At 43.9% G+C, this 26,901-nt stretch overlaps 5 protein-coding genes across 9 annotated transcripts in view; all 5 read right to left on the bottom strand.

The window, feature by feature from the left end:
• Positions 1-6,713, bottom strand: part of LOC128444960 (golgin subfamily B member 1) — a 31,706-nt gene extending 24,993 nt beyond the window's left edge. For 2 of the 3 annotated variants that reach the window (XM_053427686.1, XM_053427701.1), the window contains exons 1-10: positions 6,557-6,713; positions 4,534-4,592; positions 3,460-3,615; positions 2,781-2,918; positions 1,868-1,981; positions 1,598-1,750; positions 1,116-1,295; positions 878-1,000; positions 534-647; positions 72-369 (exon numbers count right to left, since the gene is read on the bottom strand). In XM_053427686.1, coding sequence (XP_053283661.1) covers positions 72-369; positions 534-647; positions 878-1,000; positions 1,116-1,295; positions 1,598-1,750; positions 1,868-1,981; positions 2,781-2,918; positions 3,460-3,615; positions 4,534-4,578 — 1,321 coding nt within the window. In that variant the 5' untranslated portion in view covers positions 4,579-4,592; positions 6,557-6,713. Of the gene's footprint in view, positions 1-71; positions 370-533; positions 648-877; positions 1,001-1,115; positions 1,298-1,597; positions 1,751-1,867; positions 1,982-2,780; positions 2,919-3,459; positions 3,616-4,533; positions 4,593-6,556 lie in introns of all 3 variants that reach the window. The other variant, XM_053427692.1, reaches the window with a different exon arrangement.
• A 2,426-nt stretch (positions 6,714-9,139) lies between these two features.
• On the bottom strand, positions 9,140-10,302 carry LOC128435201 (guanylyl cyclase-activating protein 2-like). The gene is made up of 4 exons (XM_053417974.1): positions 10,102-10,302; positions 9,805-9,954; positions 9,403-9,502; positions 9,140-9,258 (listed from the first exon to the last, which is right to left on the bottom strand). The coding sequence occupies exons 1-4, from the start codon at positions 10,300-10,302 to the stop codon at positions 9,140-9,142; spliced, it is 570 nt and encodes a 189-aa protein (XP_053273949.1).
• A 2,805-nt stretch (positions 10,303-13,107) lies between these two features.
• Positions 13,108-14,724, bottom strand: LOC128445515 (guanylyl cyclase-activating protein 2). The gene is made up of 4 exons (XM_053428258.1): positions 14,530-14,724; positions 14,284-14,433; positions 13,319-13,415; positions 13,108-13,229 (listed from the first exon to the last, which is right to left on the bottom strand). The coding sequence occupies exons 1-4, from the start codon at positions 14,722-14,724 to the stop codon at positions 13,108-13,110; spliced, it is 564 nt and encodes a 187-aa protein (XP_053284233.1).
• Positions 14,725-17,755: 3,031 nt separating this feature from the next.
• LOC128445527 (retinal cone rhodopsin-sensitive cGMP 3',5'-cyclic phosphodiesterase subunit gamma) lies at positions 17,756-18,798 on the bottom strand. Its single transcript, XM_053428284.1, has 3 exons — positions 18,563-18,798; positions 18,221-18,255; positions 17,756-18,130 (listed from the first exon to the last, which is right to left on the bottom strand). Exons 1-3 carry the CDS (start codon positions 18,670-18,672, stop codon positions 18,054-18,056), a joined length of 222 nt encoding a protein of 73 aa, XP_053284259.1. The 5' UTR covers positions 18,673-18,798; the 3' UTR covers positions 17,756-18,053.
• A 4,295-nt stretch (positions 18,799-23,093) lies between these two features.
• LOC128445441 (ras association domain-containing protein 7) overlaps positions 23,094-26,901 on the bottom strand; it is a 96,047-nt gene continuing 92,239 nt past the window's right edge. For 2 of the 3 annotated variants that reach the window (XM_053428114.1, XM_053428105.1), the window contains exons 2-6: positions 26,449-26,574; positions 25,175-25,816; positions 24,613-24,875; positions 24,319-24,486; positions 23,094-23,249 (exon numbers count right to left, since the gene is read on the bottom strand). In XM_053428114.1, the coding sequence (XP_053284089.1) occupies positions 24,334-24,486; positions 24,613-24,875; positions 25,175-25,816; positions 26,449-26,551 (1,161 nt within the window). In that variant the 5' untranslated portion in view covers positions 26,552-26,574 and the 3' untranslated portion in view covers positions 23,094-23,249; positions 24,319-24,333. Of the gene's footprint in view, positions 23,250-24,318; positions 24,487-24,612; positions 24,876-25,174; positions 25,817-26,448; positions 26,575-26,901 lie in introns of those variants that run through there. The other variant, XM_053428123.1, reaches the window with a different exon arrangement.

Below are 26,901 nucleotides of genomic sequence, written 5' to 3'. Positions count from 1 at the left end.
AAATCTGAATAAAAATCTTGTTAAAATTAGAGACAACATTTTATCAAAATAAAAAAGGATGATGTAATCACCTTCTAGCTCAGCTATTCTTTGGATGGAGGCTGAATCAGCAGTCATGCTTCCCGACCCCGAGGCCTCCTGGCTGGCAGGTGCTACCGAGGTTCTCCTCAGCTCCTCCAGCTGCTCCAGGAAGTCCTGCTGGGCCTGGTCCACCAGTGAGCGATGCTGCTCGGTCAGTCGCTGCACCTCTGCCTGCTGTTTCTCCATCAGGTCGCGAAGCTGTGCTCGCATCACGTGCTTCTCTGCCTCCATCTTGGAGGCCAAGCTCTCTCGTTCAACCTGGAGCCGGCGGAGCTTTTCAGTCAGCTCCTACCGGGACAAGAGAAGATGATGAAGAACAATGGAGAACATAATAAAAACAATGGGGTTAAGAAAGTGCCATTACATTTCACTTTAAATCTAGAAAGGCAATAACATGATTAATGAAGAAAACTCATTATATACACAAGCGTAGAGATGTCATCTTTCCTGACCTTTATCTGTTGGTCTCTCCCATCCACTTCTCCCTGGAGAACATCAATGACCTGCGTTTTACCCAGCAGCACCTCCTCCTTCTCATGGAGCTTCTGTTTGAGGGCCTTCAGAAGCTGAGGAGACAAATAAAATATATGGACCCAGTTTTGAGGACATTATACAGAGCTCATGTCTGAAAACAGCCAGAGGCATATGATGGGTGACACTGAATTATTTACTCCTGCACTAACTTGATGGCTTTAAGCAGCTCTTACATTTCCTCTCAACAGAAAGAGAAAAACAGAAGCATGTATAAATAACCAGGATCCTCCCTGATTGGTTTAGAAGTGAGTGATGTCACTACCTGCTCCAGGTCGGCGCTGGCATCAGACTTGGCTGCGAGCTTGAAGAGCTCCTGTTCGTGCATCTGGTTGATCTCCACCAGCTGGTTGTCTTTCTGAATGAGGATGTCTTTGAATGTCTGGATCTAAAAACCATCATCAGGGACCAGATGCATCGATGTTAAACAGATACAGGAAACACTCAAAGCATCTGAGTGTTTGTGACTGGAATCAGAAATCACCTGAAGGATTTAAACCTACATTCTGTTTGTACATGTTCTCCTTCTGCGCGTACTGCTCCTTCTCTGTGACCAGCAGCTCCTTCAGGCTCTCCGACTGCTCCTGCAGGAGGCTGTAGCGCTCCTCTGATTCTCCCACCTTCCTGGTCAGACCCTGCACCAGCAGCTGGAGCTCCTGCATTGCTCCACCGTCCTCCACCACCTACAGGAGGCAAAGCTGAGCATCAACACATGCATTTCACTCAGAGAGAATGTTGAAATATGAATATATATGAATTTAAACAGCTGAAAAACTGTAATGTAGCTTCTACTGTTATTCCTTCAGCTACATCAACATTTATAAGTTTTATTCATAAAAAGCATCAATGTTTTTTCATTCATCTGGTTTCCAGTAGGTGGAAATTCCTTATATGTTTTTTAAAGTATTTAAAACTAAGACGCATTAGTGTGGATGAAGCCTGAATCAGTTATGAGATGATGACAGCATGTTCTTATGTACGTGACCTGTTGTGGTGGAGGTGTGACGGGCTGATCTCCTGCCAGTGCTGTTTGCAGGTGGACAATGTAGTTCTCCTTCTCCACCAGCTTCCGCTCCTTCTCCGTCAGCATCGTGTCCATTTCCTCGCCTCGCTGCCGCTGGGACTCCACCTCCTTCCGCTGGAGGAAATTCAAGTTTTTGGTTTAAAAATAATGAAGAAACATCAGAATTCAAACTCTGACTGCGTTTAAGAAACATGCCAACAGGAGGATGAATCCATCTTGAATAAGCATTACCTTGTTTTCCAGTTCATTGTTTCTTTGTGCAAGTTGCTGTTCAAGTTCCTCCACTTTCTTCTTGAGTAAGACAATCTTTCCCCGACTGGCTTGCTCTCCTGCTTCTGATGATCCCTGAACACAAACATCACATGACAGGCGTTGGACTACATCTCCCAGACGACCACACGGGTCAAGTTGTTTGTTGATAAAAGATCCATGAGATCGACCATTAATTTTACATCGTAGATTTCATTTCAATCTCAAGTCTAAAATGGAATTGGGATTTAAATTATGTGCGGAAAATTAGAGACATAAGCTGTTTTCAGACATGAACACCAGAAAATGTCTGAAAATTGTATCCAGACTTTTTCTTGAGTTAGTGTTTGTCCAGTGAAGAACCAGGCGAGGGGCGGAGCCTGTAGAGCAGCAGGGGTGGAGCCTGTAGAGCAGCAGGAGGCGGGACATGACGTATAAACTCTTCTGTGTAAAGATCAGTGTTGTTGTTTACATCTCATCCACACCGGGGTCGGCCCTCATCACCAGAACATCTGGAATCTCCTCGTGTTTCCAAGTGGACGTCTTCTTCTTCTTCTTCGTGTCCGGCTCCTCTTCTTCATCCTGAGATGTTTGTGTTCTTCCAGTTTCACGTCACGTGTTAGAAACCTCATCAACACGTCCACTCGCTCTCTGGGAAGCTTCCACACATTGTCCTGCTGGTTCCTCACATGGACTCACTCTGACATGTTAAGACACATTTCTTGGAAGGAAAAGCTCCAGATTTCAGTGCAGGTCTGAAAACAGCTCATGTGATGAGTTTCAGATCATTTGTGCTTTCCCTGCAGGGATCCACGTGATTAATAAACCTCCCATTTTCCTCAGGTCTATTAATCTAACTCACATCCATCTAATCATCCATTTAGAGGAACTGTACCTTCTTGCCGTGTGTTGGCGTGAGCTGACCTCCCTGTTGCCTCCTCAGCTCCTCCAGCTGTGTCGTGAGGGACGTCACCTTGGCCTTGTTCTGGAGACGCAGCTTCGACAGTTTGGCATCACAAGCCTCCTTCTCCACCTGAGTCCCAGAGAACAGGTGGTTCATTAATGATCGTTTTTACTTTCACCCACAATGTGACTAATGCTTCAAACCACACCACTACACAGAGCTGGATGCAGGACGCATAGTGATGAGGTGATGTATCCTGATCTCCTTCTGATCTCATAGCTCGTAAACAGACGTGTCTCATTTGCTGCTGTAGGTCATCAAGAGGCAGCAATATCACAGTAAGACTGTTTCATCACCAGTTCAAAACTCCTTGTAGGGACTTTAAAAAAACAGTTACCTGCTAGTTTCGGTGTAAAATAGTTATGTGTGAGCTGTGTGTGTCTCCTTTAGTTTCAGGTGCTACCTCACATCCCATCATTATTGATATTGCTCAAGCCATGAAGCTTTACTGAATTAATGTAGATGCTGATTTATTATATATACAGATCACATATGGTCCCTATCTGACACAAGTAATCAGAGATCTGGGCCTAACGAACATGTGAACTTCTCAAAAAGGACACAGCAGAATTCACTCTGATAAATCAGCCTCCCTATTCACTGTCCTCACCTTCATCTGCTCGTCTTTGGTGCGAAGCGTTGAATCCTTTTCTCGGATCATCTCCTTCAGCTGAGTGACGAGCAGCTCCGTCTGGGTCAGCCGCTCGGCCGCCTCCTCCACAGCAAGCTCTCCAGCGCCAGCAGCTCTGAGGGGAGAACCCGGGCCCTGAGGACGAGGACGAGATGGTGACCAAAACAAATCTGTCATTTAGGAAGCTGAGACAGAATCACATGAACCCAGCTGGTGTTGGAACAGAAGTACAGGTCTCTGATTGCAATGTTGTAGAAAGTGAAACACTGGCTTTCACTGCCAGTGTCACAGTCACAGAGTGTGTGTTGGACAGAAGGAAAAAGTTTTACAACTTTAAACTTTCTGGTTTTCAATGGATTTCTTATAATTGTGTTTCTCTGTTGTTTTAAGTGTTGCTGTCGAGCACCTGGAATATTCCTTTGGGTATGAAGCGTGCTTTATAAATAAAACCTTGACTGACCTCATCGGAATTCACAGATTTGATTGGATCAGTGGCGTCTTGTGAAATGATTAACAACACATGCAATCGGTTAGCACATTTCCTAGGTCGCACAATGCGTGCCGTAAAGGCAACAAAAGTTGTACCAATACAAATAAAAAGCACAGTGTCAAAATTTGACAGTTCATATCAGTTATATATATGAACTAGGACCACTGTCCACCTATGAGGGACGTCTGCTGTGGAGTAAACAGGGTTTCAGCTGGAGCAGTGGTTTCCCCCCCCCCACAGGAAGTGTGAGCTCTGTCTGAGTCAGAGTCCTGAGATCAGCTGTCCAACTGATTCCAGTTCATCAGGACATGATACACAGCGTCACTGGGTTTATTTTAAATAATTCAAACTGCTGAACCGCAGCAGCAGAATTCACCTGGATGCACGTATTTAATAATGGATCCTGAATTGTAAACGTTGTGATGGACAAAGTGTGGAAACATTCCTATAGATTTATGATCAGTACAGACACACTAATGACAAGTTGTATCAGGTTGTTAGACAACAGTGTCACAGATCTCTTCACTGTTTAATCAATGAAAGACAAACGTGTGTTAACGTACTCCAGACCCAGGTTCTCCCTCTTCAGCAGAAAACCACTTCAGCATGGTTCAGTTGAGACCTGTAAACACACACACACACAAACACACAATAAATCATTTAATAACAATCTAGAAGTGTCACTTTACTGTTGGTGTGTGTCAGTCTGAGCCCAACTAATACTGGTTTCTCGGGCTGATGCCAATACTGATAATATCGGACGATAATTGTAGTTATTTGAAAATTGGCAATGATTTCTTTATCAAATCCTTATGATGTGTTGGAGGTTTGATATTTTACAATGTAACCATACACTTCATTATAGATAAACATAAAAAGAAAATATCACTTTACAAATAATAGAAATAAAGAAAAACAGATTTTATCTTGGTTTATTCAGTAAAAGATGTTAAATCAGAAACATAAACATGAATATGTCTGTGGCTGAGCCTCCACAGAGCAGGACGGAGCCTGTTCTACGTGTCTGTGCCCTGGGCTGATGCTTGACATGTCAGTTGCTGCAGGCCGCGGCTGCACTGCGTTCCTACACTGAAATATTAACGAACACCCGAGCAGATCAGTCTGAGGAATGCAGGCGTTCAGGTCAGCGACTTGCTCAGCAGGCCAAGTCAGTCAGGTGACTTTGAGACTCCAAGCTAATCATGAACCAGTGTTGACTTTACAGGAGAGACACAACCCTGTAGGACACCCGCCTGCTGGGTGTGGCTCCTGGTGCTGGGAGCAGCCAGGACACAAGACTAGGCCCCAACCTGAGGCCTGGTGAGACACAATGAGCAGTGACAGAACCAGTCACCCTGCAGAACACACCACGTGACGCAGCTGGAAAATCAGGTCAAACTGGTCTCGTCCCACACGACTCCACAGTGGACACCAATGTCCTGAAGGCCAGGGACAAACCTGGAATCATCTATCTCCATGAGCTTATTTACACAAACACCAAATTAAAACGTGTATTTGTGACATGTAGGCAGCTCCACGATCAGGACGGACTTTCTAAGAAAAGAGAAGCAAGTCATGAACTCATTCATCTGAGATGATGGAGGAACTGAATCATATCGAGGGTCATGAACCCAGGTTGATCCGTCCAGCCTCGTTCTACCAGCACCACACGTGCTTTCAGGTCATCTTCTCAGAGTGGAAACAGAAAGGTGGAGTCGTACTCCAGCTGAACAATGTGTGTGTGTCTGTAAGATACACAACAAACAACACAGTTGTAGTAAATCTTCACATTCTCGTACTGGATTCTCTCACGGGCTCATTTGGAGTTTATTCAGAGTTCTAACGAGGGGGCTGGCAGGACAAACTCCGGTTAGAGTCCGGAGCCTCTCACATACAGACGCTCCGGACAATCAGGAGATTATCCGGAGGCTCTGTGGCTGTCTGACAACACCCTGACAGAACCTGATAGAACCACAGTGGTTCTGTCAGTGTGACTTCCGGCTCCCTGCAGTGACTCGCTCCTCACTCATCTGGACCTCCGGTTAATATTCTGCTCCGGAGTTTGTCCTGCTTCGTGTTCTCCTGGAGTTTGACAGCTCCCTCGGGATCTCTGATCTGTTTATCCCTGACGAACCCGAGGAGGCAGCGGACAGACGCTAACACTGCAGCCTCAGACAAGCAGCTGCTTCTAAACGCTCGTTTCACTGTGGACAGAAGCGTTCCCACTAAAGAACCTCTGACTGAAAACAAACCTCTCTGCTCTGCTTGCACTCTGGAGTCAATCCAACTCACTCGAACCCATGACTGAACATTAGCTACCTTGTGCTAGCTTACGTCTCCGGCTGCTATGCTAGCTGCAGCCGCAGAGGCCTGGCACCTGCCCGGGCAGCAGGTGTCGGGACCCGGCGGCCCGTCCACACTTACCCCGGTGACTTAAACAAACCGCAGCTAACGTTAATCCAGCTAGCTAGCTCGATCTCGACAGCTGTGGGGCTACATGCTACCGCAGCTAGCACCGAGCTGCCGCTTCGTGACAGGTCAGTCGAGCGACTCTCTGCCGCGGAAGAGTCGGTTTCAAACATTTACCGGATTCTCAGCTCCAGGAAGAATCCCGCCGACACGTGGCTCGTCCACTAACCCGCGTGGAATCACATTTTACTCCGGTTAGCGACGAGAGAACAGCAGAGACGAGTTATCAACACAGCAGCAGGGGGCACTGCGCCTGCGCACAACTGTCACGTTCCGCAGCACGACGAGCTGCGTCTTCACACGATCATCGTGAGCTACGAATTAAAATAGTGCGTGAAAAGTTCGTGAATATGAAAAGACCCGTTAAAGGTGCGTCAACGTGAAGTTCTGTTTTTATTCACCACGTGTTTCTACTGAATAGGAGAAACTCGTTTCAAAGAAGAAACAAACGCCAAGATAAACACCTGCGGGTCACTTCCGGTCTACTTCTAACAGCCTTCAGAGGACATGAAGAAGAACGGCTCCAGCTCAAATCTGATTGGCTCCTGAAGGGCCCCTGTCCTGTCAGTGGTTATTCAAAAAACAAGTTTCTTAAAATATTAAAAATGAATCTGACGTTTTGTTAACAAGAATGTGTGAATGAACAATCTGCTTGAACATGAGACAATTCTCCAGATATACTTCAATCTGTGTGTGACATATCCTTGATATTCAATGTATGTCTCTCTCACACACACACAAACATACACGCATAAACACATTGCCCCACATTTGCACAGAAATAAAATTGCATAATTTGACAAAACATATTTATTTAGAGAGATGTGTATTTACATTGTACTTATTAATACAACCCATCAGCCGTCATGTGACCCACACCCGGTTGTGTGTTTGTTTACAAGCTGCAGATTTTCTCTTTTTTGAGGCTGTGGTGGAATCTGTTTATTGAAGCAGCAGGGAAAAGTAAATCTTTAATTATTTTAGTGTCATGTCTTTTACTTTGAAAGATAAATACATCAGAATAAAGAGAAGGTGTTGTTGACACTGACTTAGGCCCTGTGCGTCACATGCACATGCACTGTTCCCTGGTGGAGACCCTGTGGGACCTTGTGTATGGATTTACTGTGTCTTACTAATCTTAGCCTTTAAGGCTCTTTGGCTAAGGACATGATATAATTTGGCTTTATGCCCCCGCCCCCCCGACAACCACAACCTGCCAGAAGAACGTTCAAAATGAGATCTCTTCTGTGTCTTCTCTTTTCAGGGCTTGAAAATGCTTCATTTTCTGTCTTACTCCACTTAACTTAGTCAGAAATAATGAGTTAAGCTTTTACTTGAACTGACAAAACATGTGAACTTTGCCTCAGTGATCAGATTCAAGTGTAAATCAAAGTTTGAGAAGGAGCATTAGAACTCGTCAGGATGATTTGTGTGGTCTCTCTCTCCTGAGGGAGGTGCAGGAGAAACACATCGGAATCTTCAAATGAGACGAGTTTAATTCTCATGACGAAAGTGAGCAGCAAACATTCAACTTTTCACATTTCATTTTTGTATAACATACAATCACCTCATCCTATGAAAAGTTTTTTTACAGCACAGAGAAACACATAGAAGTCAAGGAGGGAAAATGTTGGTTTAATGTGAGTCCTCACAGAAAGTCGAGTCGAGTGTGAGTGTCTGTGTGATTATCTCCTGTAGCTGTCACCACTTTATCATAGTGCTCAGTAAGGAGCCTTAAAGGCTAAGACCAGTAAGTCAACCTAAATCCAAATGGTGAAAGCTCCCATGGGCAGATCTGAATTACAGTTTGTTTTTCTGTGTTCGACCTCATGGTCAATTAAAAAAATCAGCTCAGCTCACAGGGACAAATTAGCACAACGAACTTTAGAGAACCATCAGGTCCTAGAAGAACAGAACCAACACACTGAAGCAACAGGATGTCTAGAGTCATGACACGAAGCTCTGTCCTGTCACTCGGTGCAGAACCAACATGGCTTCTCTCTCGGAAGAGGTGTCAGTCAATCAAATATCAGTGAAACTGTCCAATGAGCTCATTCCATCAGTTTAGTTTGGTTTCACAGCCTCGATGCTAAAGTGTAATTGTTGTGTTAACAATGAGTCAAATGTTTGTAGAATATGAAGCACATGTACTCAGGTACTTGTACTTCAGTTAAATATTCCACCACATTTATTTGACGGCTGTACTCTTAATGTGAAGATTTTACAGAGTGAATAAAATAACAAGGGATTAAACACGTTCGATCATAAAGATCAAATCAACGTGACTCGTTCCTGACGTCTCACAAACAGCCCGTGATACGAAGCTCTGTCCTGTGACTCGGTGCAGAACCAACATGGCTTCTCTCCCAGAAAAGGTGAAACCAGGTTGAAGTTGAAGATCTGATGGAAGGTTGTGCTGCTCATCTTTAAGGATAAATACAAATAAGACAGATTCACACAGTCCAGCGCTGGAGGAGGTTCTCCTGAGTCTCTGAACCTCTCGCTCCCTCAGATCGAACATAACAAGATGATGTTTCCTCGAGTGGTCGATCATGATGCACAAAAGTGGAAAGAACATTTCTGTGTGGAAACAAGGCGAGAGCTCGTCACTGAAGGCCAACAGGGGCGTGTCTGAAAGGCTGGGGGCCCAGGGCATCACACAAAGCCCCCCCCGAGCCCGACCCCTTTGTGTCCTTGTCCCTAGGGTTTGCTCTGCTGCTCAATGAACCAATCACAGGGCGCGATGTCCAGTTTGAGCTGCTCCATCACCCACGGGTCCTTTTCAGCTCCCTCTATGAATTCATCCAGAGAAATCTGACCTGGACAGAGCGAAAACACAAAGTGACAGATTTATAATGTGGAAATAGATCCAGCTCAGAATCCACACATCTCAGGACCCGACTGTTCTCACTCATCTCCTGCTTTTCACTGTGACTTGTGTTTGTGTTGAACTTGTGACTCACTGTCTTTGTTCTTGTCCACCAGGTCGAATATTCTGTTGCAGATGTCGTCGATGTTCTCAGTGACCTCCGGCTCGTTGTGTCTCTTTATCTTGTTGATGATCTGCACAGAAGAAACAAGCTTTAAGTGTCTCATGTTGACGTCTTTGGACAATAAAGTTGGTTTCATCTTATTGGATTGAAACCGTATACACAGAAACAAATTCCTTTTGACTTAACGTTCACTTAACTCACAACCTGGAAACAACGCAGACTGGTTCGGATTCGCTATCGACGCACACGTTCTTATTTGTTTAACAATAAAGTGCAAGAGAAACACAAACATGAACTTAAACCACCTCTTATTCTTCTATAGGGGATGGTCCAGTGAAAGATGTCTGCCGATGTGAATGTAAAGGAACTCACTTTGATGATGTGTCGTACTTCCTGTCGGTCCAGGCAGCCGTTTCCGTTTCTGTCATAAACTTTGAAAGACCATTTCAGTTTGTCCTCGAGTTTTCCTCGAAACACCAGATGCACGGCGGCCACGAACTCCATGAAGTCCAGTTTACCGTCCTGAGGGGAAACCAGAGGTCAGACACACCAGTCAGATAACAACCAGACGAATACTCACAGGATACATTTGACTGTTTGACACAGCTCCACTAAAGTTTGCTTTCTGTCATCTCTTCACTTCTACATCCCTGGACGCTGTCACTTCACCTGATTTGTGTCGAAGGATCGAAACACGTTTTCCATGTACGCTGACTCCTCTTCTGTGCAGGGGGAGTTGGTGCCAAAGATTTTCTTGAACTCGTGCAGGTGCAGATTTCCACTCGGACACTCGCTGGCAAACTTGCGGTAGAGTTCCTGGATGTTTTGCAGAGTCACCTCCTTCTCACTGACCACCTGTACTTGGCCCATGATGCTTTAAATAAAAAGAAGCGCCACCATTCCGTAGCTGGAGCCGTGGAGTGTCTTCAGCCGTCCACCCACACAAGACCCTGCGGCGGCTATTTCCAGGCAACCTGTGCACAAAGCCAATTGACTTTCAAATGATCTTCTGCAAATCCATCCAGTCGAATCCACCTTTTCACTCTGATATGTGTATTCTGTGAAAACCTGACCAAGCAACTCTGTGTCGCTCTAAAGGAACAAGAAGGATTCACTGAGCACTGAGCTCTGGTGAATTAACAGGAAAGCAACAGATCCGTGGGCTTTGGCAGCAGAGACGAGTGGATTGCCTCAATCCAGAGAAACGGCCACCGGAGCTCTCAGCCAGATTAGAACCAGGATGACGTCAAGATCCAGTCTGAGCGTGGTCAGGAAAAAAAGCTGATCCCCTGAGGTCTGGAGTGAGCTCGCTTCACCAGGACTCACCTGCTGGAGCGGGGCTTAGACACTGAGAAGGACATGTAACCATTATGACGTGTTTGATTCCACATGAAGACAAATTATTAGTTAATTTAAATCAGCGGGAGATCTTGTTGTTTGTTAAAGCTTCACTTCACAGTGGTCGAGGAAGCACTTAGACATGAGACTAAAATGTACTCAAGTAAAAGTAACACCTCAACTTCTCTTCTTGAGTCAAAGTAAGTACTTATAACTACACTTCACATTATGATGATACTATCTTTATTCATATCGCACAATACCTCTCTTCACTGAGAGATGAGGACTTCTGGACGTCCTCAGACGAGACGTCCCAGAGCCTCGCAGCTCGTTTCCAAACCTGCGTCTTCAACCGTCTCTCTGTCGTCTGCAGAAATGTCCATGTGTTTTGGGAACATATTATCTTGACCTTTGACCTATCAGCTCCCGAAGTTAATCATCTGGAGACAATCTCCAAAGATGGTAAAAAGTGTTTTCTCTCAAATCAACATAAACTGGAAACTGGATCAAAAGAACTGAACTTCAGAGTTTTTTAAACCACCTCATCTCGCTCCACCAGCTCTGTTTGGGATTATCATGTGTGAACAATGTTTCCTGAGCAAATCACTCACTTCATATAAATATTATGAGGATTATTTCTGAGGCTCATTGCAGGATGTGAATATTTCTGACTCAGCCGTCTCCTAGTGGCAAAATCAAAGAAGACACTGGAGCTGACGGCAGCAGAAGAAAAGACGACACAACAAGTTTATACAAAAATCAGTTTAATAAGAAAATAAACAATTACAGAATAAATACAGCATTTAAATGTTCTTATTAAAAAACAACAGTCAGTCAAATATCAGTGAAACTGTCCAATGAGCTCATTCCATCAGTTTAGTTTGGTTTCACAGCCTCGATGCTAAAGTGTAATTGTTGTGTTAATGAGTCAAATGTTTGTAGAATGTGACAGAGTTCAGACCATCATCATTAAGTACATGTACTCAGGTACTTGTACTTCAGTTAAATATTCCACCACAGTTATTTGACGGCTGTACTTTTAATGTGAAGATTTTGCACAGTGAATAAAATAACAAGGGATGAAACACGTTCGATCATAAAGATCAAATCAAGGTGATTCGTTCCCTGACGTCTCACAAACAGCAGAGTGTGGTCGGGTGGATTTTAATGCAACTTCTCACATGGACGTTAAAATTATCCAATATCATAACAAGTGCAAAGACATTTACATATAGAAGTGTGTCTGTGGCACGGTGGTGCAGTGGTTAGCACCGCCCCCTCACAACCTGAGGCCAAAATATGAATGAATTCCTTTTCAGTACTGAAGTAGTTTTACTTTAAACCCCCATGACTGAGTAAAATCTAACAGAAGTTCAATATGATTTTATATTTTCATAGTTATACTTTGAGTGGAAAACATTCAAATCTTCTTTAGAAATCAACGTCTGAACTGAAATAATCAGTGATGTAAATATAAGAAGTGATTTGATGGATGTTGGGGTCATTACTTTGTTTACAGTTCTACTTTGGTTTCATCGCATTTCTATAAGTAAAAGATGCAATATTAATGAATACTGTGTGTATAAGTATATCATATATATGAGGAGGAGGCTCAGTGAGAAGCTCCAGCTGAACCAGGGGGAGGGGATTAGAACATCTGACACTAGGTGGACCATCGAGTCTCCCTGGATTCTAAAGGCAGCAGCTGCCAGAGGAGAGACATGGACACAGAGACACATGGGAGGAGACACGAAGAGACACAGTGAAACTCATGAAGGAGAGACTGAGCTGAAAGCTGGACGGCAGTTTTCAGACGGTGTTGCTCTGTGCTTCCCTCTGTTTCTCCACCAGCTGCTGTTTCAGTTCCTCCATCTCTGCTGCTTCTCCTCCAGCTGAAGAGTGTGATCCTTCTGCAGCGGTTTGATCTCCTCCTGATGTTCCAGCGAGTTCCTCTCCATGTTCCCGACCTTTTGAATCCAGGAAGAGGTGATTGTCCAACTAGTCTCAGATGTTCCAACCCCCTCTCCCTGGTTCAGCTGGAGCTTCTCACTGAGCTTCCTCCACCAATATATAAGATGTGTGTTTATGAAACTCTCTGAGTATTGTTTCTCAGTGGAGACGTTTCCTCTGTGCAGACAGTCCATGTGTGCAGCCACGACCTCGAACCTTCGCACCAAACGTTCGAATCCCGACAGATCTGAGCTGCACTGTCCTCCAGCTCAGAGTCACAGGAAGCTCGCAGCAAACAGTCATTTAAACCCTGCGGTCTGACCACAATGCCTCAGAGTCGGGCTCAAACCAGGAACACGAGGGCGGTGAGCCCACCAGGCCTCAGGGTCACGGGACTCTCTCACGGTTCTGGATGACCCAGCCGGTGGCGTTGACATCCAGCTTCAGCAGGTTCATGACCCACTCGTCTTTCTGAGCTCCCTCCATGAACTCCGACAGCGTGATCTGACCTGTGGGGCAGAAACACTGAGGACGTCACATGAGATGAAAGGAAGAAAGATCCCGAGGTCAAACTCTTTCTTCTGATCATCACACTCACCGTCATGGTTCTGGTCGACCAGATCAAAGATCCTGTCACAGATCTCAGACGGAGACAAACTGACGTCACTCGTCTGCAGCTTGATTTTATAAATAATCTGTGAGAAACAGGAAAATAGAGTTTGAGATCAAAGTCGATCATTTCAGACTTTAAAGTCACAGCTGAGTTCTGATGTCTGCTCTCTGTGAAGGTTAACGTCGTTAGAATCACAAACACAAAACCTCATCTCTATGACTCCATTTAGAAAATAACAACATTATACAACACATCATATTATAACCTCGAGGATTTCGGGAAAAATACTTACACTAATATTTACACTAATGTCAACTTCTCTCCATCTTTTCCATACTTTATTTTTATTTTTATTTTGTACCTGTTCCATTATTGATTTTCCATTTGTTATAAATACAATAATTCAGTGTCAGGTTTTTATATAACATGTTTAAATTCCTCTTTAAATTGTGTGACAGACAAAGGCAAATTATGTAAATATAAAAAGGTGATGTTAGTGTAGTGACGGCTCTCAGAAGAGCTCATCCCTTTTTCGGCAGATACAGATTAAGCAGCTGAGCTGGGATCGTTTTTTTCCTCCACATTTTTTTATCAATGTTTTATAAGAAATAAATTATTTGTTATCAGACCACTTGGATTTGTTCTTTTATATTGAAACAGTTCTTTATGGCCACTGGTCTAATTTTACATTTCCCAGTTTAGAGGCTTAGAGCAAAGTCCAGCAGAGTAAAGTTAAAAACAGCTCCTCTAATACCCTGAGGCCCTGAAGGTCGTGACCCCGGCCCTGAGCCCTGCCACTGGCACACAGCTCTTATCTGCCTCCACAGGATTTGAGTTATGAAACCAGCTCATTTCTGCTGAATATCCATCCTCACTGTTCTGTTCTGTTCACATTGAATAACGTGTAGAGAAGTAAAAGTCCTGAATGAACGGCTGCACAGTCGTCTTACCCGGATGATGTGTTTCACTTCCTGTCGGTCCAACTTGCCGTTTCCGTCCTTGTCGTACATCTTGAAAGACCACTTGAGTCGGTCCTCCAGGTTTCCCCTGAAGATCAAATGAAGCGCTGCCACGTACTCCATGAAATCGAGCGTGTTGTCCTGTCGACAGGTAGCACAGAGTCACAGTTATAACAATATCAATACCACTAGATGAGAATCTAAGAGTGGCATTAGGAAGCAGAGTGTGTGTTTTACCTTGTTTGTGTCAAAGGAGTGAAACACCGTCTCGATGTAGAGGGACTCCTCTGCAGAGCTGCTGGGAACTCCGAAGATCCTCTTCAGCTCGTGCAGGTGCAGGGCTCCACTCGGACACTCCCTCATGTAGACGATGCACAGGTCCTGGATCTCTGCCAGGTCCATGCCCTCGGTGTGGCTCCCCTCCTGCCCCATGGTGTCCGAGCTCAGAGGTCCACACTGGTCCCAGCTGATGTTCTGTCCTGAGACCTGGCTTCTGTCTCCAGGCCACTGGTGCATCTGTGCTCTCACCCTCCGATCCAACGAGCTTCAGTGTGGGGGGGGGGGGGGGGGGGGAGTCCCGCCCTAGGTCCTCCTCACTAATCCTTAATCTCCTGATCTCTGGTCAGAGAGGAGTCGTCCAAGTGGGTCTGAAAATCTGCCAATGTTTCTGTGAGCAGGCGCCAAACTGAGAGATCACAGAGGTGTGTAGTTAACTATCAATCAGCAGGGGTCAATTAAACCTGTGTGTGTGTCTGTGTGTGTGTGTGTGTGTGTGTGAGAGAGAGTTTGTGTGTGTGTTTGTGATTGTCTCTGTGTGTGTCTGTGTGTGTGTGACTGATATTTTTAATTATTCAACCATAATAACAATAGTTTATAGTCAGTATGATGAGAACAGATAACTAACATCAACTTCACCTCATCTGAGTTGTTTAGTTTGGTCCATGTCCCGTCTGCTAACATGGAGGAGGCGGAGTTTATGACCTGTACTGCAGCCCGCCACCAGGGGTCATGTCACGTTGTTCATGTGGGATCTGTTGGTTTCTATATAACTTTGAAGGTCTCGACTTTGCTGACTAGATTGAAGAACTTTTATTTTAGTTGATTCATTTTGTGAAGCACTTTGTTCAGGTCAGCGAAAAGTTCAGTTTCTGTTAAATGTAAACTTTGTGTTATTATAATCTTCTGACTAAAATGGTTTTAAACGGGGATCTTCCCTGGTTAGCGTCACATTCGGAGATCAAATAACAGATGACTTATAGCATCATATAACTTATGATACCAATGTGGTCAAAATAATGAGATATTAAGAACTTAAACAGGATGAAGAACAACACAGGAAACATGAACTGAGGAAAATGACTTTTATACACATTGATCCTGATCTACTGCAAAAATACACACAAACTAAAAAGAGATGAAACATGGATGAAGGTAAAACGTTCAGATTTAAGGATGTGTGTCAAAAAATTCATTAAAAAAATAGAAAGAAGAGCTTTGACACGTTTAAGATCAAATCAACAACATGAAACTCCAACAACTGAGCTGAAACTTCACATCTTCAAAGAATCAGCAGCAAATCAGTGGTTAAATCATATTTCATACAGATGTTCTCTTTCTTGTCTTGTTTTGTTCTGTGTTGTAAATGTTATAGAAATAAAGTTTTGTTTATGTTCTAACCACCACTCTTCATGATCCCTCATTGAGGGGACTATAGATCCAGATCTCAATGAATACAACATTATATTTACTGTATGTGATGTTATTGAGGTTAACAATGGAGTCATTTCACTCAGAGGCAGCAACACTTCCCCTCCTCGTATATTCACACTCTCTATGTAAATGCTGTTAATAACTTCTAAGTGCTGGACTGAGCTGCTTATTAACTCCCTGCATGATTCTACTGGTCTGATCCTCTTCAGGTCCGAGGACACGAGTGAGGATCAGTGAGTTAAACCTGAGGATCAAAATCTGACTACAGATCAGATCTCATTGAGCATCTCACTCCTGACGCTCACATAAGAAAACAGAACCAACACTTTTGCTCCTGAATGAATTATGAACTGATTCATTTGCTGCAGTGCAGATGATTGAAGAAGAAAATGGAGGATTACATGTAATTATCTCTCCCACTGGGGCAAAGGTGAGAGTCAGAGGACCAAGAGACTTAACACACACACACTCACAAACACACACACACTTACACAGACACACACACACACACACACTCACACACTCACACACACACTTACACACACACACACACACTCACACACGCACACACACACACTCACACACGCACACACTTACACACACACACAAACACACACCCACACTCACACACACACACACACTTACACACACACACACACTTACACACACACACAAGCACACACACACACTCACACACGCACACAAGCACACACACACACTCACACACGCACACACACACACCCACACACTCTCACACACACACTCGCACAGGACGTACTCATGTCAGAGTAAATTCTTTAGTCCCTAAATTACAAAGTCAAACCAGAACTAACAGATCAAAGGAAACAACTAACACATGTAGCTTCAGAGTATCAGAGAGGAAACGAGCTTCCTTTGATCTGAGCACATTCTCCTCCTGCTTATTCAAACTATTAAAGGACGACATCATCACAACAGGTGAACATGAACTGTGCCACGTTTTATTTTCAGTGAAGTGAAGCCGAGCTGGTGAGTTCTTCCTCGGGAGTAAACTGAGAGACGTGTTTGTGTGTGTGTAGTGGACGTGTACAGTTTGTGTGTTTTGTGTTGATTTAGTGGCCTGTAGTTTGAAGTGTGTCTGTCGCAGGTGAAGTTGTTTAGCATCTCTCTGCCCTAACGAGGTTCAGCAGGAGTGTGTCTGTCGTGTTCACTGTTACCTGGTGAGTTACGAGAGGTTCAAGAGCTGAAGATGTGAACCAGTTCATTTAAAACTTAATAAACTGAACTCTGAGCTCGTTCTTCTGAAGTGTGACGCTGCTGAACTAGTTGTGTCTCCAGTGAATTACAGAATATTTAACTGACGTGTTATAAAGATGGAATCAAGACAAACCAGAGTAAAATACACTAAATCTGATTTTATTATAACATAGATGGATAGATAGATAGATAGATAGATAGATAGATAGATAGATAGATAGATAGATAGATAGATAGATAGATAGATAGATAGATAGATAGATAGTTAGATAGATAGATAGATAGATAGTTAGATAGATAGATAGATAGATAGATAGATAGATAGATAGATAGATGGATAGATAAATAGACAGATGGATAGATAGATAGATAGATGAATAGATAGATAGAAACTCACAACACTTTGTTTAAGATTGAAGACGTGCTGATTCCTGATGGTCCCTGTAGCTGAACCCAGGCAGTGGTACAGCGTGCTACACTCTTACACGTGTGCCGGGCTCCACAGGACGTCCAGTCCACAACACAGACCTCCTGACATCACTGACATGTAAAGATAACGTAGAGCTCAGACTGATGCTACCACCTGCAGCTCGGGGGGGCAGAAGACAGGAGAAGAGTCATTCTAGGTGCTGCCGTCCATGAGCTTGTTCCTCCACTCACCGCAGGGCGAGAGAGACAGACGTCTTCTCCTCTCATCAGTCGTCCTCGGATGGTTCCATCATCATGTCTCCTCAGCTTGAGGGACAGTGTGAGAGGAAGGAGAAGCTGCTGGATCACAGCCACCAGGAATAAACTGTTTCCTTTGGGCTCCGGGGCTAAACGAGGCCGAACTGAGCCAGGTCGCTCAGCTCCATGTCTCCAAACGCCTCCCAGGGACAGACCACCTCCGCACCTGCAGCCGAGGACGAGAGACAATCAGTCACTTTGACAACGAATAGAGTTCGAGGCTCCGATCAAGTACTTTCACTGGATCTATATTTACCTCCAAGACTCTCCATCCCTGGAACATCGTCAAATCTGAGGACAGATCAGAGGACGAGTTAACACAAGAGAGTTTCTGTCTCTCTCTCTTTATCTCCTCCTAACTCCCCCCCCCCGCCCCCCACACCTCTCTCACAGTCTCTCACCCCTCTCTCCCCCCTCTGTCTCTCTCTCTCTCACTCTACCCCCCCCCCCCTCTCTCTCTCTCTCCCTCTCTCTTTCTCTCCCTCTCTCTCTCTCTCTCTCTCTCTCTCTCAACCTCCCCTCTCCCCCCCTCTCTCTCTCTCTCTTTCTCTCTCTTTCTCTCTCTCTCCCCTCTCTCTCTCTCTCCCCTCTAACTCACCCCTTCTGTCCAGCTTTGGGAGCTTTGCTCTTGAACTGTCTCGTCTCTTTCTGTTTGAACTTGGGGGGTGCGGCCTTGTTGCCTCCAGGTGCTGCCACTGGTGTGTTCATGTCTGTGAGAACAATAAAGTTTTCATGTTGACATGTTAAAGGAACAGTTTACATGTGCAGACTCATCAGTGTGAACTCATAATCAGTGTTAATGAGATGATCTCTCTGTTGGATAACCAGCTGAAGATGCTCTAATCATAAACCAGCTGAACATGTGTGAGCGGGAAACAACCTAGAGATAAACTATTAATTATAATTCTTTTTTTTTTAACAAAGTTATTTTAATAAATAGACCAATAAAAGCAAAAAGGATTTAACAGCGACTAATACTAGAGATTTGACGATTATTTTACATTTATGAAAGTTTGTTATGTTTCCAGTGTGTCTGATGATCTGTCATATTTCATTAAGTGTCTAAAAATAAAACTATGTATAATAAAACTTCATTATTTTCTTTATATGTTGCAGTTCATATCTTTCAAAAAGAAAATATGGAAAAATACTGTTTACGTCCGGCCTCTTCACTGGAAACAGGATTTCTCAGAAGCTTTTACAAATGTGTGTGTCTGAAGTTGTGAGCGTGTAGTTGTGACCATGTAGTTGTGAGTCTGTAGTTGTGGGTCTGTAGTTGTGGGTCTGTAGTTGTGAGTCTGTAATTGTGAGTTTTACCTGCAGGTGATGAGTGGATGGAGTGAAGCTGCTGAGCTGAAGATGAAAGCAGAACAAAGAGCAGCTTCTCTTTCTTTCTGCAGTCTCTCTGCTCTGTGGCTCACTCTGTGTTTATATACCTGCAGCCCATACTCAAAGCCCTTAATGCAGATGAGAGGGGGGGGGGGGGGGGGGGGGTATTTTCAGGGATAAGCTTATGACCGTGAGAACAGCTCGTACCTGTGGAACAGCCTGTGCTCAGGACCCTGTTCCCCCCCCCCCCCCCCCCCCCCCGTACAGGGCTGGTTCCCTCACATGAAGCGTCTCAGCTCACTGAGGGAACAGCTCATCACTCAGGTGTTTACATGTTTACTTCAGGACGTTTCTCTCATATCTCTTTATATCTGTATTCTGTACTTTGTGTCACGTTATTCGTAGGAAACCTGATGTGCAAATAACAAATTATTGACTTATTGATTGATATGAAATCATTACACAAACACTACTGAAGCCTCAGTGTGTGAGCATCTTGCTGCAGCTGCTTTATATTCAGTTTATATAAAATGTTTTATATATCAGGCCCTTAAAGTCTGAAATAGTTTACCTGAGGAAACACAGAACACAAACTTTCTTTTACATTTTCTTACGCTGGTACTTTTAATTGTTGCATTAGTCGTTGTTGGACTCAAGTACACATGCGTATCGAAATATCAAGTATGATAAGATAAAATGAGATGATGTGAGACTTTATTAATAATGACGGAGAGAATGCTCCAATATTACAGGATCACAATATCGATAGAGTACAGAAAATAAACAATAGTATTAAAGCTAAGAAACATAAGTATAAATGTAAATAAATTGTAAGTGTATCATAAGTGAACTATAAATATAAAGTGTGTTTACAGAACCAATAGAAAAAGCAACAGAAAAGAGGAGAGGTGACGTGAGACAGTAAACTAATACCAAAGTGAGTGGTACTGATAATCAGAACTGCACCAGAGGAAATAAACCAGTTCATTTTAGGGACAGTGAAAGTTTCTCTGGTTTTCTGCTGGACTCAAGCGAAACTTCAGAAAGTGTAACGAGCTCATCTCCAGGTCCTTCAGGTTCTGGAGACACAGACCGGACCAGACCGGATTAGATACAAGACACAATCACGTTGGACTAGATTACAAAGCAATTAGATCAGACTAGATTAGAGCACACACGCAGACAACACACACACATACACACACACACACACACACACACACACACACAACACACACACACACTCTCTCTCTCTCTCTCCAGGTGAGAACAAAACATACAAGATTATTACCTTCGGATCAAACAGTGTTTTTCAATAATTACTAATCAGATCAATGGAGCAGACACAGCAACAGACAAAAAGATCACTGTCAACAGCATACCTGTGTGTGTGTGTGTGTGTGTGTGTGTGTGTGTGCGTGTGTGTGTGTGTGTGTGTGTGCGTGCGTGTGACATAATCAACTATACAACCCCACCACCACGTTACCTAATAACATGACTGTAACTGGTTGTGTCAGCAGTGACATAAGAGCAGAGGTGGTGGCCTCCTGAGTTCATGATGTGGGACTCGTGTTGTTTCAGTGAATATCTGGGAATCGAACACTGTGCATGTGGAGTCTGTGCAGCAGTTTCCACTTTCCTTAACAATGTGAGATGTTCAGAACATTTTTCAACATGTTCCTCGATTTCTTTGAGACCTTTTCATGGATCTTGATGAAACCAATCAGACATATGATGATTGCTTTGTGGTTTTGTTGTGTGTTAAATCTCTTACCTAAGCATGAACCTGTGTTTGTGAACTGCACCTCTCAGCACAGATGGAGGAGCAGCTCTTCTTTGATGGCTTCGTCTCTGGGTAATGGTTTTAAGAGATTTGTTATTTGTTACTTCCTCAAGGAGATAATGTTCAAATCGGAGACTGCAGACTTTTATCAGATTTTAACTTGTGAAACTTCATTACTGCTTCACTATGACATCCTCCGTGTTGATGTCCGGTGTGTTGTCGACACGGAGCTGAAGAACTTCCGCACCGTCCCCATGAAGCTGTGGTCTCTGGGTAACGTCAGGTACTGTCTGAACGTGGCCACGACGAACGTGTCCAATGACGGTTCCTGTAAACTGAGGAGCATCATCAGTCTGTCTTCACAGTACCACATCTGACACAGCGCCTGGTAGACGTCCCTGTGGAGGTGTCTGTGTGTGTCTGGGGTGATGACAAAGTGTTGGTGTTTGACCTCTGCCCATATCGACTCCCACAGACGCTCTGTGATGCTCTGGATCACTGGCATGCTGTAACTCTCTTTTGCCTGATGTTTAGCCTTAGTGACGAATTTGTGTACGATGAGCCTCAAAGTAACTTTGTCTTTTTCTGTGTGGAATTCTTTGTCAATGTCGTGTATTTCTAGTTGGGATATGTCCAGCTCTGTTATGTCCAGCTGGAATATGCTTAGCCTGGATTTGCCCTGCACAACTGTGTCCATCTCATCCTCGTCAGACTCGTCTTCATCAGACTTGTCTTCATCAGACTCGTTCTTCACAAGTGTGTCCATCTCATCCTCGTCAGACTCGTCTTCATCAGACTCGTCTTCATCAGACTCATCCTGATCCATGCTTTGCTTGGACTTGTCCAACTTGTCCTCCTCAGATACGACCAGCTCGTGTACACCCCCCTCAGACACGACTGGATCAAGAATGTCCCCCTCGGGTTGGTACAGCTCGTATGTGTCCAGCTCGGACTCATCCTGCTCGATGACCCGCTCGGGTCTGGACGGGTTTACCAGAAACACGCTTGTGTAAGAGTGTCGATCCAATTTGTTTGGGATCATTGTCACTGTGTAGTTTTTCTCAGTGAGTTAAATTCTGGTTATAAACTGTGGTTGAGTAGTGAGTGAAGTCCTTCTGTTCTATAACCACCAGCTGGGGATCAAAGCCTATATGTAACGCTTCATAGGCTTTCATTTTCATCAAAGGAATTTCACAGAAGATCCAAAACTCTTTATTTGATAGGTTTAGTCAGCTTTATGAGAAATGTTTGTGGCAGAAAATGGTGCACCTCAGGGCAGTGGCATTAGTCTAATATTGTTTTCCATTATGATAAATGTTGTGTTCTCTCTAGTTCAGGGTGATATAGGGTGGTCACTCTTTGCTGATGATGGAGCCTTGTGGAAAAAGTGGAAGGGATATTAATCTTAGCATACGAACAATATTAATGTTGTTGAAGTAATTTTCATCTAACAGTAACATTTTTTAAGTATTGATTCAGAAAAAATAAAAAAGATACCTATGGGCTTTCTCATTTCAAAACTAAAATCTGTCGACTGAGAATTCCTTGTTGTTCTGTTTGATATCCACTCACCCAGTTGTGGGCTTAACTGGACCTGTGTTACGTGCACAAACCTTAAAGGAATAGTTCACCCCAAAACTAAAATTGTGTCATTATCTACTCACCACGATGCTGATGCAGGGCTGGGCGATGCCCCATAATGCCTTGGGCTTGGATGAGTAGTTATAGTTTGCTGTTTTACATAACAAAAAGCTAAATTTACCTTTTATCTCTCCTCATTCTAGTGCTGCTCTATACCGTAAGCAGGTTGTTATATTTATACCAGATTCTGTTTATAAAACCATCCAGTTGAGAATCCTCCAGCTGTTACACGACTACCTTGAATTTCTTTTACTTGAACTTGACATGTCTGAATTTGTTCAGCTCTATTATGCTAAGCTAAGTTTATCCAACCAGTGATATCCCACCTCTGCTGTCATGTGACTGAGTGGCGTCCACATGAAGTCAACAACAAAACAAGCAAAAATACCGTTGTTCTTTATCAGTGGCCTATAATTTATTTGATAAATGATCAAGACTCACATACACACACACACACACACACACACACACACACACACACACACACAAACAAACACTGCAGGGTCTGCACAATGTTTTCTTCCTTCATGTCCTGCAGTAGAAAAAGAAAAAACAACATTGTCATGATTTGTTGTCTCTTTATTTGACCAGGTAATCATCATACTGGAGTTATGGAGCTTTATGTTAAATTGAACCATCGACTGAAAATATAATGTAATGTAAAATGTAAAGACTTTGTGTCTTCACTTCCTTACTCTACTGACAAACGAAGCCAAACTATCCCTGGACAGGAAAGCTGCCCTCTCGCCCATTTGGAGTCACAGTCATGGTACAGTAATAAATACGCTCAATCATCAATCATGAGTCCGTCTCAGCCAATTTTATATCATCAAATAACTAATTAAAACTGATCAGAAACATGGACACTTGAAAACAATCAGATAAGAACTATCTAAAATGACAGAAACCATCTTACTACTGTGGATATGTTTCAAATACCATATTTCAAACATCAATGCCCGGCCACTAGGTGGTGATAAAGTCTACATTAACTATTTGCCAGAGACAAATGTGAGCACACTCAGTGATCTAATTCTCCTGTGAACCAGTGCCGTTCCTGTTATAGATTCTGGCCCATGCTCATTACACATAGCAACATGTGGGAAGTGAGCTGTGATGTCATTGTTTACATGGATACCCAGATACCAGAGTTTTATGAGTTTGTGAAAATCTCCATTTCAGTAAAACACTGGCAACAGGCACCGAAGGTATCTGAACATCTGCATTAGTGTGGACGAGGTTCATGTTTGGTCCGTGTCCTATCTGCTAACATGGAGGAGGCAGGGTTTGTGACCTAAACTACAGCCGGCCACCAGGGGGAGAGCGAGACTCTTCTGGTGAGTCGTTTTGTCGACCATCTTTATTCACTGAAATATGAAATACTGAAACTGAATATAGTTTATAAACCTTTGTTTTTTGTTGTTTTCATTTAATCTAAGCGTTAAAACGTTTTTCACCTCAGCGTCAAACTGAGCTTTTGTTTCACTGCCAATACGTTTTCTTTTATGCTACAGCAATACTAAACTAATAATAATAATAACAAATATTATAGTTATGTCATGTCCTAACACTGATATATAGAAAACATCCTGCTGACGTACAGTGGCAGCGTTGTGTTACTCGATAACTCCGGCGCTGCTGAGGTAGACGTCGGTGAGGAGCAGGGAGTTGGTCTGCTCGGCTGGTGGAGCCCCGGTCTGCTGGATGAACTGCTGCAGTTTACACTGTCTCAGCTCCTTATTCAGCTCCTCAACCAGCTCCCATCTGTCCTACAGGAAGAAGAAAATAGGATTTGACCAACGTGTACTTCTTCAAACTCTCTTATTGACATTGCACACCATACATCCACTGATGACTGTAGTTCTGCTGTTGGAGAAGAGATGGAGGTGTTTTACCTGCAGCATGCTGTCTGCAGCGTGGAGCTCCCTCTGTGTCCCTGACAGCGTTGCGTCCACGTCTTCTGCGTGCTGCTGGCGGTTGTGAAGCTCCTCCCTCAGGGGCCTCAGCGCCTCCTCCTGCTGCCGGGCGGCCTCCTGCTGTCTGTAGGCTGTGAGCTGGATGTCGTGTTCCAGGTGTGAAGAGTGAGTCACAAGCTCTTTGATCTCAAGACTTTGATCAACCACCGACGAGTGGATCTGCTGCAGACGTCTGTGCATCTCTGCTGACAACAGTGAATTCAAGTTCACCATTTTAGAGACGTCACAGAATTCGTTCATTCATTCTGGATTATTTTAGTCCGCATAATCAATTTCCTCAAGAAATTTGGTACAAAACGATGAAGCAATAGATTAAAAAAACAGAACAAATGTGTAAATAAACATAATTACGTCTCAAATTTGTGTTTATCATCTTATTTTTCAAACATGTTTGAACTGGCAAAGTGAAATTCACGTATTTATGTACGACTTTAAAGGTCGCATATCTCTTAACGCTATGAAGACACTCTGGACAGTGTACCTTGTTCTCTGTCTGTCTCTGTCTGTAGCTCTTCATCCCAGTGTCCTCTGTTCATCAGCTCTGCTTCATTGTGCCTCAGCCGCCACTGCAGCTCCTCCAGTTCCTCTGCAGCGTCCGGACTCAGACATGGAGCCGTAGACGGCCCCTCCCGCTCCCACCCCTGTGTCTCCTTCTCCAGAGCTTGAAGCTGAACCTCCAGGTCTTGTAATCTTCTCTGTTGCTGAAGAATCTTCCTAAACACATCCTCTGTGGAGGGGTGAGGGGAAACAGCGTTCAGGGGGTCAGGAGCGTCTGAGAAAGAGACGGGGGAGGCCCGTGGTTCAGGGGACGCTCTGTGGACGGTCCTGGTTGATTTGGTCCCCTTGGAATAAGTTGCGTGACCCAGATTAAAAGTGAGAGATTTATGTGGCTCCCTGCGTCTGAGGGTCTCTGGTTCTGAAGGTCTGGGTAGGGGAAGGCGTCTCTCTGTGGTTGGCGTTTCCTGACCACCGCTGAGACTGGGGCCGGTCCTCCGCAGGATGAACTGGACCTCGGCAGCCAGCTGTCCCAGTTGGGTCAGATGCTGCAGAGGACAGTCGTCAGCAACCAGCTGTCTCTCATTCCCTCGGAACTTTAAGATGAGGATGTAACGACCTGTCTGACCTACCAGACAAAAAAAGACATGACCAAATCATATCCAGAAGCATAATGCTCCACAATGAGCTGCAGTGGTGTCTGTAGACAGTCAATCAAATGGACATGGACTCCAGGGAAAGTGAAACCAATGACAAACTCCCTGAAACCTGTGTCATCTGTGTACTGACCAGCAGGGGGCGACTCCACTGGTAATTTCTATAGAGGTCTATAGAAATTGACTCTTCTTCTCACTCTATAACATCAGTAAACATTCAGGAGTCTCTGTCTCAGTCTCTAGTTTCAAGTCTTCTTCAAACAGCTGATGTTCATTTAGTGAATTATGATCATTTAGAGTCAAACAGACCATAAAGCACCGGATGTACGTTATTCTGACGATGTTACAATTTGAGGAAATTAAAGTCAAGATGAAAATATACAGATTGTCTGTCAGTCCTCATGTCCAGAACCATCCCACCATTAACCTGCTCAGCAAGTATTAAACTAAAGAGTCCATGTTCATAGAATCCAGGAAGTACTGTGTTCCTCCTCCGGTGAGCAGGAATACTCTAAGTGAGATCAAAGTACTTCATGTCCCCACATTCAAAGAACTAGGATTACAAAGTGTGTATCCCGTGCTGAATGAAAACGGACAGACTCACCAATCGCTTGTGCCAGAGTGATCACGACCTCCTGACAGGAAGTGTTCAGGGATAGACCACACACCACCCTGACCACGCCCTCCACCCACACCTTCAGCTCCATCACTCAGCAGCGCCAGGCTCCACCTGCAGGGGGCGATACATGGACACATCACTACACTGTACCTCGGTTAGAAGTAATGACAGATAAAAACCAACACATTTTCATGTATCCCCTTTGTTTATACATAGTTTATACATCGTATAAAACCTCCAGGATATATACACATAGTAGAGAAACTATAGATTAACTACATCAGTATAAATCCTACCATAACTACAGTAAGAGCTGTGCCAGTATATATTACTTATATAAGTGTTTAAGTACGTGTTCCTTCATCTGATTGGTCCTACATTTGTTTCCATTAATATCAGTAGATGGAGATTATGCACCTTGAACGAAGAAAAAGAAGA

Source organism: Pleuronectes platessa, chromosome 1 (assembly GCF_947347685.1).
Source record: "Pleuronectes platessa chromosome 1, fPlePla1.1, whole genome shotgun sequence".
In the NCBI taxonomy this organism is placed as follows: domain Eukaryota; kingdom Metazoa; phylum Chordata; class Actinopteri; order Pleuronectiformes; family Pleuronectidae; genus Pleuronectes; species Pleuronectes platessa.
This window is presented reverse-complemented; position numbering and strand designations above follow the sequence as displayed.